The sequence below is a fragment of the Lactuca saligna genome, chromosome 4, assembly GCF_052625555.1.
Source record: "Lactuca saligna cultivar CGN05327 chromosome 4, ASM5262555v1, whole genome shotgun sequence".
In the NCBI taxonomy this organism is placed as follows: Eukaryota; Viridiplantae; Streptophyta; class Magnoliopsida; order Asterales; family Asteraceae; genus Lactuca; species Lactuca saligna.
This window is the reverse complement of record NC_136420.1, coordinates 264,490,570-264,508,716: the sequence shown is the minus strand read 5'-3', so window position 1 is coordinate 264,508,716 and position 18,147 is coordinate 264,490,570. Positions and strand designations below refer to the sequence as shown.

At 33.4% G+C, this 18,147-nt stretch overlaps 1 protein-coding gene across 1 annotated transcript; it reads right to left on the bottom strand.

The window, feature by feature from the left end:
• Positions 1 to 316: 316 nt before the first annotated feature.
• ACX2 (acyl-CoA oxidase 2) lies at positions 317 to 4,652 on the bottom strand. The gene is made up of 7 exons (XM_078992274.1): positions 4,008 to 4,652; positions 3,454 to 3,569; positions 2,365 to 3,239; positions 1,310 to 1,489; positions 1,052 to 1,218; positions 839 to 962; positions 317 to 694 (listed from the first exon to the last, which is right to left on the bottom strand). Exons 1-7 carry the CDS (start codon positions 4,460 to 4,462, stop codon positions 533 to 535), a joined length of 2,079 nt encoding a protein of 692 aa, XP_078848400.1. The 5' UTR covers positions 4,463 to 4,652; the 3' UTR covers positions 317 to 532.
• Between the last annotated feature and the right edge of the window lie 13,495 nt (positions 4,653 to 18,147).

Below are 18,147 nucleotides of genomic sequence, written 5' to 3'. Positions count from 1 at the left end.
AGTTGAGAGGTTGAGCCGCTAAGGACGACGTCAACTTGCCTAAGAACCCAAAATACTAAAAAAATTGTTTTGAGAGTTTTTGCCTTGTTCTCTTATTCATAATTATTTTAACTTTTCCCATTTTAGATGTAGTTTTTTTATGTACCTTATAAGTTTAGAAAAGATTTTTTTGGGTAACCATCTAAATCTCTTATCCCCTAATACATCCGAATATATCTGTGGAAAATTAAGATTGTAACAAATTTTCAAGTTTTGTTTAATGATAGATCATATGGTATTATACGGGTCCGAGGTTTCCTTATCATCCAAGAAAAAATGAGAACAACTATTCTAACATAAATAGAAAATATGTGAAAGTATCAAACTTATCTGATAATTGCGTCACATTTAAGACCAAATTGCCATCAAAAACACTGTGGAATCTAGCATAGCTAATCTCTTATGAAACCAAAAAAGTATCAATTTTACAACAATTTCACACTTGTTGAATTCTTATTTTCAAACTTGAACATAGCAATGTATTTTACTCCAACTAGAACCCAACATAATGAGTGTATTCCGTATAAGCTTCACCTGGTGTCTGTTTACCAATCGGTGCTCTTGTGACATGATCAGGTAAATCAAATGCATCCACAAGTTCTTTAGCAACATTCTTCACCTGAAAACTCAAATAATCCGCTAGCTTGTGTATCGCCTATAAAAAATACAATATTTATATTATTATAGGTAACAACTAAAAACAAAATTTCCTACATCGATAAAAAAAAATAGTAAAGCAAATTGATAAATGATAATGTAAGGGTTATTTATTTATTAGTTATTACTAATTACTAATTACCTTGGCTTTGTTAGGGGCGACATAGTCCACATTGCGATAAGTTCCTATATCGTTCCATATGCGATTCAAGGCATAAAGATCACAAACAAGCTTTAGAGAAGCCCTAGAATTTGCATCTGGACACCTGAATTAGATAAGAAAAACACACACACACACACACACCTTAATACTTAGATCATCAATTAATATATGAGAGAGAAAAAGTTAATTCACCTTTTAATTGCTTCAATGAAATTTTCAAGGATGACAGTTTCAATGTGGGACTCCGCAAGAGTCAAAAGATGATTTAAACATCGATTCCAAGCACCGAAACTTCCAAGAGTCTTTGAATGCTTCCGTAATCGGACTGCAGCACTTTGAAGCAACCGAGATGTTCGATACTAAAAACATTATTGATGTTAATATATATATTTAGTTTAATATAAATTCCACAATATATAAAAATGTAAAGAAAAATAAAAGAATTATTACCCTGAAAGCATCCAATTGGAATTTAGGATCTCTTAAATGATCTTCACCTTCCCACCTAGCAGTGACTGGGTTGGGTTGAGAAAGATATGTGTTCATTGACTCTCTCAAGTAGTTCCATGTAACAGCAAGGGTCCCACCACTGAACTTCTGTTGATATTGCTTCAATAGATCACCCGCCACCTGGAAATAACAATGTACTTTTATTTATTTTTGTATTATTATAGCATCCTACTTTCAATTCTTATAAGGGGATTATACTTTGTGGTATTTAAACCAATTATAACATTGAAATTTGCTTGGTATTTAGATCACATTGCTATAATTGGGTAGATTTTTCATAATAGGAAGCATTAAAAACAAGGGGCTATATAAACAGATTAATAAACATATGTTGCTATTTCTTGCATTTGACCTTTTACTTTAGGGTTAATACCATAAAAGCCCTTAAGTTTTCACAAAATATTTGGTTTTGCCCTTTTGCGTATTTTGGGTTCATTAAAGTAGGAAATTTGCAACTTTTTTTTCAATTTTACCCTTTTGTTCATTAAAGCTTTTACGCTTAAGAGAAATGTTCTGTTTTACCCTTTTTCCGGTTCATTAAAGCCCTTAAATTTGGCAAATATGTTCGGTTTTACCAGGTAAACTTGCAAAAAGGATAAAAATGAAGAAAAAATTGCAAACTTACGATATTAATGAACCAAAAATATTCAAATAGGTAAAACCGAATATTTCTGTAAAATTTAAGGGCTTTTATGTCATTATCCATTTTTTAAGCTACACAGTGTATGTTGGTGTGCATATGGACAAATTTTTTAAAAAAAATTTGCAACTTTTTATCCCATAAAAAGGGCGAAAAAGCGGGACAGAGACCCACACTGGATGTCTCATAGGTGCAAAAGACATAAATGTCCTCTTATTAACCAATGTTTTATCCCACCCAGACACTCGTTTTCAATCTCTCATTTAGTCATTTTCACAAAAGACGGGAATACCCTTCAAATGCCCATCATTCAGTACTACACTCTATAAGGTAAATGGATTTAAAAAAACCAAACCTGCTGTAAGAGCACTGTGTTATCCCCTTCAAACGTTTGAAAAATATCATGATCATTTCTCAAGCTCCCAAACCTATTAACAGCTGCATATCCATGGCCTCCACAAGCTTCTCTACAAATACTCAACGACTTAGCAGTATAAGAAGTTATATAAGATTTAAGCCCAGCTGATAATGCGTGAACATCAGCGATCAATTGTTCATCGTGGGTCTTCTTCATCTGCGCATACTTTTCAACCAAATTCACAGTAGCAAAATGAAACGCATAAGTCGAGGCCAACATCGGCATCAATTTGTGTTGCTGCGATTGGTAATCAAGAATGCTAATTTCCGGTTGTTTTGGAGGCCCAAATTGTTGCCTGAGTAACGAGTATCGGATCGCAATTGTGGCGGCGATTTTAAGCACACCGACGGATGAATAAGCGAGCCCTACACGGCCGCCGACAAGCTCGCCGAGCGTGGCGGCGAAACGTTTATTAACGGTGGGAAGAGGACTCGTGTACGTCCCGTCTCTTGACACATCGCCGAATCGATTAAGAAGATTATCTCTAGGGATTCTGACATCGCGAAATCTTAAGGCGCCGTTATCGACGCCGTTGAGACCGACTTTATGGCCGCAATCGTTGATTTCAACGCCGGGGAGTGTTTTATGGGTTTTGAGATCTCGAATTGGGACAATGAAAGCGTGGACACCCATATCGGTAACGACGCCATTAGTGGGTAACATGAGCTTCGCGAAAACGGTGGCGAACTTGCCGTGAACCGCCGCGTTTCCGATCCACCATTTGATGGCTCCGTCGTTTGGTGTAGTGATGATGAATTCATCGGTTATAGGATCGAAAGTGGCAATGGTTTGAATGCCTTGAACGTTTGATCCTTGAAGATAAAGGGGTCAATAGATAACTCGTTAGTTGATGTGTTTGATACGATGGAATAGGAAATAATGAAAACGATGGAATAGGAAATAATGAAAACGATGGAATAGGAAAATAATGGAATGTAATTCCATTCCTGCAAGACACAGATCATGGAATTGTCTATTCCATTCATTTGTTACTCCATTTCATTAGAAATAAACAGAAAATAATACCATGGTGAAGCTCGGTCATAGCAAAACAGCCAAGATACTCCAGATTGTCGATGCCTTCGAAGTACTTATCACGATGTTTTTTGGTACCCAAATTTAGCACAGATCCTCCCCATAAACTGCAATCAAACAAGATCCAAAATTAGATATAACCGGAGTAAATTCCATCTTTTGGGGATTCGGTTTCTAGTTTTCCCCAATTGTTTGATTTCTTTATTGAGTTCTTAATGCAAATTACATGAAATCGGATATTTTTGTCAATGGCATTAGCAGCAGAAGCAGATGATTCAGATACGATGGAGACATCAACTGAAACATCATCCTAATCTACAGATTTCATATTCATATTCAAAGAACAATGAAGATAAATTAGTAAATAATCGAAGAACAAGATGGAAATTAGCATCGATTAAGCATCGTGTTTCAATCATCATCCATCATAAATGACGATTAATAGATTAAATTATATATTTCATGAGCAAGAATTCTAATCCAGAAACCCAGTTAGTAAATCGATGAGATTAATTTACAGAAAGAATGAAGAGTAGAAGAATCACCTGTACTGAACGCCTAATTTGATCCCAAGAGACATATCAACACTCCCAATAGCTTCAATCATTGCAAAATATATCAAAGGATCTTCAACGACATACCTAAAAGGTCTAATCCCAGCTTCTCTAACAAGACCCACAAGTTGTCTCATACAAAGTTCCCGATAATCATCTTTCAAGATCTCAATCGGGGTTTGAAGATCAGGCCTCGAATTAAAATACTCGAAAATCTTTTCTTGTACATCCCTGTGTTTGCCCCTCAAATAACTAGTCAGTTTTTCAGCGTCTACGTTCATCTTGGTACGCCCAGAACAAGCTTCGAGCTGAAGCTGGTGATCATGGTGGAGGATTGGCGGATTGAGGTGGAGCGAAAGGAGGCGGATTCTTCGGGTGGTGGACTGATCATCGTCAACATACTCGTTAACGTTGGTGTGATTGGAATTGGATATTGCAGACGACATGGTTGATGAAATGCGAGAAAGAGATGGAGATGATGATTGTATATGTGTAGTTGAATCGATGAAATTCCGTTGTATAAGAAAAGATCGAAAGTATGGGGGTTTTGGATAATCGGTTATTATTTGAAAAATGTCAACTGGTCGATGTATGGACACACTCTAAATCCTAATCCTCCTTCCTCTTTCTTTTAACACTAAAATGATCGAGTTAATGACTATTTCCTAATAGCTTTTGACAATGTTTTATTAATAGTCCTTATAATTTTCAAATATTAACAATTTCTGGATAACATAGAAAACGTTGCACAGTTACATGCATATCTTTCTTTCTTTCTTTTTTTTTTTTTTTTTGAGATTATTGACTCTTTTGCTGTTATTACTGTCATAATTATTTCTGAACTTTCTATTTTAGTCAAAAAAAAATGAGATTATTGACTCTGTTGTTATTACTGTAATAATTATTTTTTAACTTTCTATTTTAGTCAAAAATAGCTAATGAATATGAGAGAGCCGATTTTATAATAAAAGGTTTACATGGTAATTGGTAAATAAGATATTAAAGTATATTTTTATACTAATAATCTAATAAATATTTTAAATTTGGAGAAATGTTGACAAAAAAACAGTCAGCTGAATGGTAGTTACATCAATATTTATAAATATCAATTCTCAAATCACCGATTCATAATAATCCATTAAAATGCTAATACTACGTATTCTAAAATCTAATAGATTTTTTACTTTTAAACTTTAATTGGTTTCATGTTACAATTTCTCAATGATCAAATTTTTATAAGAAGTTATTTTTTAAATAACTAAATTTATAATTAGTGAATTAATTTAACACTTTTAACATATACGACTAATATATAGTGATATTAAACTAAAGTATTTGCATCATGAAATATAAGCTTCAAATTTTAGTTTATTATTTATAAGCTAAATGTGGAATAATGAGTTTTTCCTTGTAAAATCACTTATGCGATATGTTAAATTGCTAAAAACCATGATATATTTTTGAATTACAGAATGTTTAAAGAGCCGATTTGTAAGCATAAGGGATGTAGATGGGCTTTAAATAGGCTGTCTTTATCCTTGGTACAAAATAGCAATATTACAATAAAAACTAGTAGGGATTAAAGGGGGCACAGCACCGACTAGCTGTACTATATGCTAATGGAAATTAAAATTTTCAATATTGTATTTAATATTTGACTAATTTAATAGTTGTCAATTAGATTTTGTTAATGGTATATTTTATATGAACTAATTTTTTAATCTTTAAGTTAAGTATTTAAAAAAAAATCATTTTTTTATATGAAATGAATAATATAATATCATTCTTCTCAGATAATATAACATTTATAATATGATTAAAGTGAAAAGACAATTTATTGTACCTATTTGAGTTCCTTCATGTATATAAAACATTTAGGCATTTAGCCCCAATATTATAAATTGGTATGGTTGAAGTAAAAACATTTTAGACCTGTTATAAAATGATATGAATAAGCACGTGTCTTTATCAAATTGACATGAACCGGAGAGATAACGTAGAATAGTTCGGCACGCCTTCCAATGCAGGATTAGGACGCCACGCCACATGTGGATTCAGAATGTACCCCTCTACTTTCCTTATTTATCTTGTAGTCCTTCTTTTATGATTAGCAAACGTCAATTTAGGAATAGGGGAATGTGTTGTAGGGTGTTCATTTTAATATATCCGTTTCATCTAATTCATTTACAAATTGATTTTGATTTTTAAAACGAATAGTTCAATTTAGATTTTTAAAGCCAATAGTTCAATTTAAATTCAAATTTGATCTGATTAAACTAATTTACAATTCTATTGGATCGGTTTTTATAATTTAGTTTTCAAAAATCAGAATATTTTAAAATCACATTTAATTAGAATGTTAGTCGATTTTATAAAAGAAAAAAACAAGTTATCTAGATGTTCAAAATTTATAAACAACTACTAAAAATATATTCATAGTTTAATATTTTAAAATAAAAGTTTTTGAAAGAAAATTCATATGAATAATTTCTTTATTATGTGAAACAAAAATATATTGTTATTAGGAATTTTTGAACTATTTGATTCTTATTTTATAAAACAAAAATAATCTGAATTCCAAAATAATAATTCGGTTTTGTTGAAAATCAATCTGAATTACGAACCAAATAATCCAATTGAAAAGTTTGGTTTTATACAAACAATAAATAACCATAAAAGAATGTTGTTGCTAATCATGATGAGTATTGCATTTGTATTATTTTATTATAAATTTATTTTTCCCCAAGTTAATAAAATTTGAGAAATTAAGTAATCTAACCACTTTACAATGATATTTTAAAAACAATAACCATATTTTATTTTATTTTTTGCAAAATGACCACAAGGTTTGGAACGGGTCATTTCGAATCCATATTTAGTAAATGGTAACAGTTATAGAATTCGACCCGGTTTTGTGGTCCCCCCATATAATTACCATTTCGGAGTTCATTTCAACGTCACTTGTGCTCGCACCTACATTCCGGAGACCATTTCGAACTCAGTAATTTCAGACTATCAATCCAACTGCAAATGTCTTCTTCGATATATATATATATATATATATATATATATATATATATATATATATATATATATATATATATATATATATATAAGTTTATAATTATATATCTTTACTTTAGATTGTATGTCAAAACCTATATAATTTATGCAATTATATAGGTTTTATTTGTTTTTCTGTGATTTTTTGTAGTTTAAAGGCAATTATAGGATTACATTTAGTTATATACTAGATGTAACCCTGAAAATCGTCATGAGGTTGATCGAGTCGAGAGCTTGTACATCTGCTTCGATGCCGCTAGTAAGCCCTAATTTGATTCATGTTACACTTATAAACAAGAATCGTTAGAGTCGCCTCAGGATTTGCATCCTGGGAGCGACCTCCAACGACAAGTTAGTATCGATACGAAAGGTGGGTTGGGTCCTTCGAGTGGAAGGAACCTGATTGTATGTGTGATGAGTATGTAGAGAGAGATAGAGCGTACCATTGGAAGTGTCTTGAGAGGTATATATATATATATATATATATATATATATATATATATATATATATATATATATATAGTTTTGGGAGTACCTTTTTATCTTCGAGAGTAGGTTACAGTTTTGCAGTGGGAAGGTAATTATATGAGCTATAACTAATGTGATAGGAGTACCTTTTGTCTTGGGAATGAGCAAACCATAAATGGTTGAACCATAGGAAAAAGACTGAACCGTCGTGAAATGACCGAACCATAGCTAAATGACCAAACCATAGGAAAAAAGTCCAAACCATAGCGCAATGGTCGAACCATCGCTATATATATATATATATATATATATATATATATATATATATATATATATATATATGTGTGTGTGTGTGTGACATCCCTAATTTCACGGTCAGAAAAGACCGACTTGTTTATGCTTTGTTTTTAAAATCAGAGTAATCATTTAAAGAAAACGGTTGCGGAATTTGTTCCCAAAACAAGATATGATAAAAAAATTATCAAAACATTTCTCAAAGATAATGTATTTTCATTAAATAATAAAACCTCGGGATGTCATGTTCCGATACATACACATAAGCATAAACAGAACATACATTCATTTACTCTAGTGATTTACATCTCCTTTAATCTCTTAATGCAAAGCAGCTTCGTATTGATACCTGTGATACAATTAAACTAAGTGGGTCAGGCTTGGGAGTCTGGTGAGTATATAGGGTTTTCAACCCACAATAATATAATTATTATATTCAATCATCAAACATTCAACCCAATTACCCCTCCCCATTATATTCTTTTAATCTTCCCTAAAGATATTATCCTAAGGGTCATCTCCTAAATCATATTTACCGCTCATCTCCTTACATCTTATATCCTTATATGTTTGTTCCTAAGAACTTTTCCTAAGGATCATCGCCTACATTGCATAGACAATACTAATTTGGGGATCACTCCCTCAATATATGTCTAGTAAGGGTTAGGGTATCATCGCATGATTACGCAGCCACAACATCGCCTGGACTCGTAAATCATACTAAGGGTTAGACTATAATCGCATGAATACGTAGCCACAACATCGCCTGGACTCGTAATTCATAGTAAGGGTTAGTCTATCATCGCATGAATACGTAGCCACAACATCGCCTGGACTCATGATTCATAGTAAGGGTTAGAGTATCATCGCATGAATACGTAGCCACAACATCTCCTGGACTCGTAATTCATCACCTACAGGTTATGAGCCTGCTGGTGTTTCCACGGGGTCATCTAGAATAGTCTGTGGTCGCCATCTATACTCTGGTAGATGACTACATCGCCAAATTGCCACATCGCCGGTCGAGGTTATGGTATCTCCTCTCATCTCACATCACCTATTTATCATCACCTAATTATCATCACATATCCTCTAATTCATCTACCCATGTTCTACCCAACATATTTGTAGATATAAGATACATATACATATTAACTCATTTAACACCTATATAAAACATCCATTCCACACTGATCTCAAATAAACAACAATATATAAACACATAGCACGTATTTCATAGCAAATACTTAATATATATATATATATATATATATGTGTGTGTGTGTGTGTGTGTGTTAGAAGAAAGTGACCACACACTCACACGTATAAACAACAATATATATACACATAACATGTATTTTATAAAATACTTCATATCAATGTGTAAGATGAAAGTGACTACACACTCACCCAAAACATATACTTAATACATTCAAACAATACTTAATATTTATGTGTTAGAAGAAGGTAAATACACACTCACTTGATCAGAAGATGATCGGACAACACTACGGCTCTTCAAGTAGATATTCTTCGGTGAAACCGGGATCACTTCACACACCGGGTTTCTCGCGGGCAGAGCTTCGGCTCGGAAACTCTTTTCTTCTCGGGATCTTCGGGCTTCGGGACTTGCTTCAGGTCTCGAGTTTGATACCGGGGCTTCGGGGGTACTTCTTTGCATGTAAATCAATGTAATATGGGAGAGAGATGAGAGAATGAGCAACCAAACTCGGCTAACCCTTCAAATCTATTTATAGGGAAAAACTGGCCCTTGCCACGTCGTGGAACCTTTTGCCACATCGTGGGCTTGATCGTCACTGAATGCGTCATCCCAAGTTGCATCTGGGGGAATCCCGGAGGTGTCAGGAGATTTGCCACGTCGTGGTCTCTGAAAGTTTTGGGGTTTCGCGCCCCGAACTTCAGAAATTCATAACTTTCGTATACGAACTCCGTTTTCGACGTTCTTTATATCTACGTGGAGGTGAGATTATGCTCTACAACTCTCATTTAGACTCCATTGGCTAATTTTGACTTTATTTTTAATATATTATAATTATATTACTTATATAATATCTTTAGTAGGCCGGGATAGGAAAACTCCGTTCGAAATTCATAACTCCTTCATCTGAACTCCGTTTTCATCTGTCTTTTTATCGTTGGACTACTATTGAAGAAATATTCGACTCTCGTTTAGATCATTAAGGATAGATATCTATCTACCTTAAATTCACTATTTACGTCGCGCTGGGTCATGCCGGTTCTGTCGCGAAACTTCGACAGGTCATAACTTCTTCGTTATAACTCGGATTTTGGCGTTCTTTATATGCACGGAAACCTTGTGAAATATACTACAACTTGATTAAGATTAATCCTTCTAAATAATCTTCCATCAAAAAGTCATTTTTGATGCTTATCGTCTCTAAATTGACTAGCCCGGATCTACGAGCGTTACAATTATCTCCCTCTTAGGATGATTACGTCCCGGAATCATCAATGAAACAGGATTCGTATACTGACTGTTGGATTAGTGTCTAAGTACATAACTATTTTGGTATGTACTTGACCCGATGGTGCATGGTCCTTTTGGGTTGCCTTCACCGAAGCAACTTGATTGGAGAAATATATATAGAGAGAGAGAGAGAGGATAATATGATTTATTAATATGTTATAAGAATAATATATTAAAGGAGAAATCATATTTGTTTAATTATTATTGGTCAATAATTAATTAAGAATTAATTTTGTGATCAAGTGTAATTAATTAAACTAGAGGGGCTGAATTGTAATTATGTGATAGTTATAAAATAAGGTAAGGATTATCTTAAATATATGGTGAACGAATTTAAGGTGATAATGCCTTAGAATTTGACTAGGATAAGGGTTTCTAAGACTTATCTTATGGTTGCTTGGTGGACAAGCAACTAGATAAGGATAAGAACTAAAACCCTAATCCTAACCCTATATAAAGACCCCTAAGGCCTTAGAATTCGTGTACTTGGTCCCTAGAGCATCTAAGGACGAATTCTAACCTCTTACCTCTCTCTTTATACCTTCTCCATTTTCTCTTGGTGTTTGTAAGCCATTAGAGGAGTGACACTTGTGACTCTAAGCCTTCCAAAGTCAATACAAGGAGATTTGGGATTGTTATTGCTACATAACAATCAAGGTAATATTATAAACCTATTCTTATGTTAATATGATTACTTATATGCTAGTATTAGGGTTTCTTTATGCGTTCATAATGTTGTGTATCTAATAGTGAAAACATAGATCCAATTCTAGGGTTGCATTCACACATAGGATTGTTTGTACAAAACCCAACAGTGGTATCAGAGCCAGGTTTTTTGTTTTCAATTAGCATGATACAAATGTATGAACTTGAAAAATTAGGGTTTATGGCCAATAAACCCTAGGAAGCTTGAATTTTCGAAATTAGGGTTCTTGAACCCTGATTTTCGAAATTCGTTAGGATTTCCTAAACCCTTTCCTTAGCCACCAAAATTTTCGAATTCTAGGGTTATCCAACCCTTGATTTTCGAGATTAGCCTCCTCCCCAAGATAAGATCCTAATTTTTAGGGATTTGGATTATCCGATATCTTGTAATTATCCTTTAATGGTTATATATGGTAATTAAAGATTATGAATTATCCTATCCCATGATTTTCGAAATCTATAGAGATATTTAAGGGATTAGGATATCTTAATTGTTTAATTGGTAATTATCCTTTATGATTTAGATAATCCCTTATGATTTAATAATTTAAATTAATAGTTTAATTCAAGATAATTATTAAATCAAGAGTTTTAATATTTGAAATTTTAATGGTATTAAATTTCGAAAATTTTAAAGTGAGAATGAAACCTAATTGTTTTGAAAAGTTTCAAAAACTTGCCCTCAAGTTTTGGAATTTAAATTTAGATTAAAAGTTTAATTTTAAAATGTTAAATTCTAAAACCCTAGTTTTGAAAAGTTCAAATTTCACCCTTATGGTTTTATTAAAATTGATTAAATGTATAATTAAGAGAGAGTTAATAAATCCATAATGTTATGGTTTACATTTAATTAAATTAAAAGTGTAATTTGTAAAATTAAACCACCTAGTATTTTAAAAGCATAAAATACACCCTTATACTATGTATAACATTAAAAGTCTAACATTATATATATGTATAACTAAAAGTCAGTCTTACCGTTAGTAGGCCTCATTCACGAAGCTGGTCTATAAGGGGTGTTTAAGGAAATTGCCTATAAAATGGCGATTGAATGGGTATCCACTCTTACCCACCGCACTCTTGACTAGTGGAGGGTCGTTAGCCGAACGGGTAGGATAGGACGAAACCTTCCATTATAAGTATAATGAAGTATAAAAGTAACTAAATGTTCTTCAAATTCCCAATCTTAGTTACTTAGGCAAAGTGAATTGATGCAATTCCATAAAATTACACTTTGTGCCCTTGCGAAGACGTTAGTGGAGCGTGTGTGGTTTACCGGCACACTAAATGGTTCTAAGCAAAGGTAGCAAAGGGTGAATCAATGTTTGTCATAGTTCGATGGAGCGTGTGTAGTTTACCGGCACATCGAATAGGTGACTGTAACATGTGAGGGCACCATGTAAGTTTGCATGGTTATTCACACCCGCTTTGTGATCCTCGGCATCCCAGTCACAAACTAGAGGGGCATATCGAGATTTAAACATGTCGTTGAAATGTTCAATGAATCTCAAAGGATCTAGGAGTTTTCATAGATTTAAAACTTAAATTAATTTTTCGTTTTTCGGTGGAAATTAGTGAATCGTCATTCACTTACCTTCTAATATTCTGCAACTAGATTACGGCATCCCTTTTCTAGGTTGTAGCGTATTGTGTTGGGTCCTAGCCTTGGAATTTCATTTGGGTGATTTACCAAGGACTCAATCAATCAACTAACTTGAATTTCGTTTTCTCCCGTTTTATAGATGTCAAAGTTCGACAACTATGGTCTTCCCGAATCCCGTGGAACAAGTATTCCACATGAAGATGATATTCCACGATTCGATCGAGGAACAAGAAATCATGCTTCACATCCTCCTCCTCCTCCAATTATTCTCCCTAACCCACAAGATTGTAAAATTGAAAGGTTCAATATCACTCAAGCCCTTTTGGCAAGTAAACATAAAGAAGGAAAGTCGGTGTGTGCACACGTCCTAGGGACGAAGTCACACATTGATAGGTTAAGAATGATAGGATCCGTTGTCAGTGAGGAAATGGTTGTTTATTGGGTTCTTCAGTCACTTCCCAACTCGTATAGTGAGTTCGTAAGAGAGTACTATATGTTGAACCACGATGTGACACTTATAGATCTCACCTACATGCTTATTGCTGCTGAATCAGCAATGGTTTGGCGCAATAGAAAAGCAAAGTTGATTGGTGAATCTGCCTTCAAGACCTCTATGGATATAGACAATGGCAATGAAAGACATGCAATGATCGAAAGGTTGATCATAAGAGAAAGGCGATGTCTGAAGTAGTTCCATGTGTTGTTCCAAAAGAGTCAATTTGCTTTTATTGCCAAGAGAAGGGGCATTGGAGACGAAGTTGCCCTAATTACCTAAGAGATCTAAGAGATGGGAGAGTCAAAAGTATGACTGTACTTTAGGTAAAATCCACTATATAACTCCATTAAGTTCTTATTCATTGATTCTTAATACATGATGTGATAAGATTACATTTGAATGTTTTGCAGGATCGGTGAAAAGAAAGGAAGCTTGTTTAGAGAGCAAGACGAATCTAATCACCAAGAGATGGATCTCGATCGCATGGACTTGAAGATTAGATTTTGAGCTTAGATAGTTATGATAGAGTTGTTAGAAATTTTCTTTTTACATAGTTTTCAATGGATTTTGCATTGTAAGGACAAATATTTCCGCTGCTTTTATAAATAAAATAATTTTTGTTTGACTTATTTATTTATTTGTTTATTTCCTTGCAATGAAATCGTTATGAAAATTGATGTTTGCATATTTCTACAACGAATGGATATGATTCTTAGTTATGTTATTTATGGAAATGTCAAGAATTTACCAAATAGGGAGAGTTTCTCATCACCCAAAGTTTCAATTGGACAGAAATTTGGAATCATGCAACTTGGTTGCATGATGAATGAGAAATTTCATATTTGGAAATTAGACTAATTCGTTGACAAAGTGTCAAGTGAAGGACTAGGAGATCGAGTACACAAAGTTGTGTGTTGGTAAAAGTCCACCATAATAGTAACAAGATATTCGTCATGATTTACTAAAAGTTTAGTAAATGTGATTATACTTATGAGATTAAGTGTAATTCGGAATTGATTAAAAAGGTTTAAATCAATAGCAAAACGAATAAGAAGAATCAAGTATGCAGAAAGATAAGAGTTTCTCCATTCTAAGAAGAAGGGAGAGTAGCTTTTATGCTTTATGATAGGTCTTAATGATTAAGAACCATATCTCAATTGATCCTCTAAGTGAGTCTTAGTACAATTGTATGTTTGAGAAGAGGAATCAAGGATTGAAGAAATGGTTAAATCAAGAAGTCAATCATACTTCGTCCCAATAACAAGTCTTAAAGTTAAGATTGTGACAATGAGTGAAAAGTATTAAAGGTTTATAACATTCATCAAATGTAGAAAGTTATGATGTCTTGAATAAGACAAAGACCAACTAGAGCCAATTTATGAAGTGTTTTGATAAAAACTACACTAACTCTTGGATATTTGTTTGTCAAGAAATGGTTATTGACAAAAGAATCCTATATATGTCAAGGAGTCAGTGGGAGTTTTAATGGACTTGAAAAGTTTCAAGAACAAATCAAATAAACCTTAACGATCATCACTAGCACACGAGTTGAGGTTTACAACCTATCGTGTTGACATTAATTTGTTTCTGTGTTGTTCCAATTGAGTTAATTATGCATGTGAGTCCTATGAGTTCTCATTTAGAACGCATAAAAGGCAAAGCACCTTAATCAATGAAAGGTACATTGATAGGAAAGGGTGAGCTGCTTAACTACTTGGAAGACATGGTGAGCAGCTGTGCTACCATAAGGCAAGAAATCAAGATTAAGAAAGTTCGGTCCATATGAGTTTAAATTTGTCGTAAAATTTGGTTTTAACAAATTCACATGGATAGGAACAAATACACAGCTTTAAATCTAAGTGTCATAAGATTTCCTACTTCATGAAAATTATTGTGAGGAAATGCTTTCACTAAGAAAGATTTTAAGAAGATAGTGATTGTAAAATTTCATTCTCAAATTCAATTATGGTTACGGTATCCCTTTCCATGATTTGAATTGTGAGGTTTGGCAATTAGTCTTAAATGTTTAGACACACATATGAACTATCTAAGGCAAAGGTGTATAAGTTCAAGAAGCCTTGATAAATGATTATCAAAGCATTAAGTATTAGAAATATGAACTTAAGAAATTCAATATGTATTGTTTTTTCTGGAAGTTAATATGTTTTGAATACATGTTGAAGCTAGTGGGAGCATAAGTGTTATGTTTTATAGTAATCATCATGATAGTGGGAGCATAAAAGTTATGATTTTATGATTATTATGGAAAGTATTGCAAGTTGGCAATATTAATTATAGAAAACAAGAGTTATACCTTGCAAAGTCGTAAGGGTTGTAAAGTTGTTTTGCTATAATTAAGGGAGAGAATATTATGCTTCATTTCAAATCTAAAGGATTAGGTTGAAAAATGTTAATAAATTCAGTCAAAGGTACATAGTGTGTTCTTAAAATTTTGATTGTGATTACGGCATTCATCTTCATAATTCAAATTTTGAGAACATAGCAAATAAAACATTATGCGTCGTGTCTCATACGCTTCGGGTATAGGATCGATTACAAATGCTTTAATATTTGACCATTCTAAAATTTTCCAAATGTCTAGCGCATTTAGAGGAAAAAGGGACTAGAATTGGTTTTGACTAAAATAATTAAACAACTAACAAAGGACAATCCAAAGTTCGATGAGGATTGGTTGCTTGTGAGTAGTTGGAAGAATGGTATTAATGGACTATATTGACATTATGATGAATAGAAAAGATTCTATTAAGAATGAGTTGTCATATGGAAAATGTGGAAATGTTTCCATATTGGATGGACCATATCGACCTTATTATGAATAGAAAAGATTCTATTAAGAATAAGTTGTCATATGGAACATATGGAAGCGTGTCTATATTGGGAAGTAAATATTGAAAATCTATGACTAGATTAGAAACTTTTATGCAAAAGGATGTTCAAAGGAATGTACTTTGAGTGAGAGACATCATATCTAAGGAATTGTCTTGTAACAATCTCCATTAGAGAACTTTGTAATATCATTGGCAATAGTCTTTGTGACTTTGGTGCAATGACATTACGAAAGGATCGTTGCATAGAATGTTAGAATCTAGCATATTCTGTAAGTAGCAAGAATTTGATATTCTTACACTTATGAAAAAGGATTTGGAGTTGTGAAATGAGAATGATTGGAAATGTGCTCAATTTGTCTATTTCACAAAAGTAAGAACCATAGGTAAACATTGTGTGCATGCTAGGAGCATGGGACAAGTGTAATAATTCAAGTAAGAAGTTGATTACCCGAAACGACAAATAATGAGTAATCAGTATGGTGATAAATAAAAGGAGTTTTATTTATACTCAAAAGTTTGAGGCCATATGGGATTAGTATTATTCTTGTGTTTCACTTTGCATGTTTTGACTTCCAGAATAATTGAGTTTATTAAGAATAATCGAATTATTCGAACGGGCCACAGTCGTTCATATGTTGGAAGTAGATATGAATGAAGACTGTCATGAATTGGTGTGTGGATTGTCTAGAAAAGTATTAGACATAAGCAAATGTTTGCTGCAACGTTCATGAGTGCTTACGAATATGATTTGAGCATTGGATTAAACCCACGCTCACTTGGATCGCTCCATGAATTGTATCACGAGTGATTTGTGAGACGATAACATCTTATATTCTTGAAACCGAGATGTGTGAGTTGTATCTTGCGAATCGGTTGCACGTTGATAATATGTAAATGCACTAGTAACTTGGTGTTATAAAACATATTGTTGTGTGTAATTTGGTGAGTGAGTGCAAGCGAGCATTGTATCAAAGTTTATCCGTTCCTTTTATCCAAAGTAGGATAAAAGCGATATCTTTGGGCCCCTCGATGGTTTAGTGATGACATACGTAAATGCTCGGCCGGGCTAGGGCAAATTTGATTTGTTCAATTAGTCTGTCGTCATAAATTAGAAATCGAGAAGTAGTACAAAGAGAATGATTAGAAATCATATCTCATATGATATCTAGAATGGAGGAATATATGATCCCTTATCTAAGGACACGCGTATCTGATATGATCAGAGTTGACAGTGGCTTTGGAAAGCTACGATTGCAGATCAGGATCTAAAGTCATACGCAGAATAGTTATTAGACTTATCCAAGTGGGAGACTGTTGGATAAGTGTCTAAGTCCATAACTATTTTGGTATGTACTTGACCCGATGGTGCATGGTCCTTTTGGGTTGCCTTCACCGAAGCAACTTGATTGGAGAAATATATAGAGAGAGAGGATAATATGATTTATTAATATGTTATAAGAATAATATATTAAAGGAGAAATCATATTTGTTTAATTATTATTGGTCAATAATTAATTAAGAATTAATTTTGTGATCAAGTGTAATTAATTAAACTAGAGGGGCTGAATTGTAATTATGTGATAGTTATAAAATAAGGTAAGGATTATCTTAAATATATGGTGAACGAATTTAAGGTGATAATGCCTTAGAATTTGACTAGGATAAGGGTTTCTAAGACTTATCTTATGGTTGCTTGGTGGACAAGCAACTAGATAAGGATAAGAACTAAAACCCTAATCCTAACCCTATATAAAGACCCCTAAGGCCTTAGAATTCGTGTACTTGATCCCTAGAGCATCTAAGGACGAATTCTAACCTCTCACCTCTCTCTTTATACCTTCTCCATTTGCTCTTGGTGTTTGTAAGCCATTAGAGGAGTGACACTTGTGACTCTAAGCCTTCCAAAGTCAATACAAGGAGATTTGGGATTGTTATTGCTACATAACAATCAAGGTAATATTATAAACCTATTCTTATGTTAATATGATTACTTATATGCTAGTATTAGGGTTTCTTTATGTGTTCATAATGTTGTGTATCTAATAGTGAAAACATAGATCCAATTCTAGGGTTGCATTCACACATAGGATTGTTTGTACAAAACCCAACACTGACTCCATACGCTATCTCTCCATCCTAAGTAA

Coding starts and splice junctions, on each gene's coding strand:
- ACX2 (XM_078992274.1), bottom strand. CDS start 4,462: ATGTCGTCTGCAATATCCAATTCCAATCACACCAACGTTAACGAGTAT. Junction 3,570..4,007: donor AAATTAGGCGTTCAGTACAG/GTGATTCTTCTA, acceptor GTTTGATTGCAG/TTTATGGGGAGGATCTGTGC. Junction 1,490..2,364: donor ACACAGTGCTCTTACAGCAG/GTTTGGTTTTTT, acceptor TGTTATTTCCAG/GTGGCGGGTGATCTATTGAA.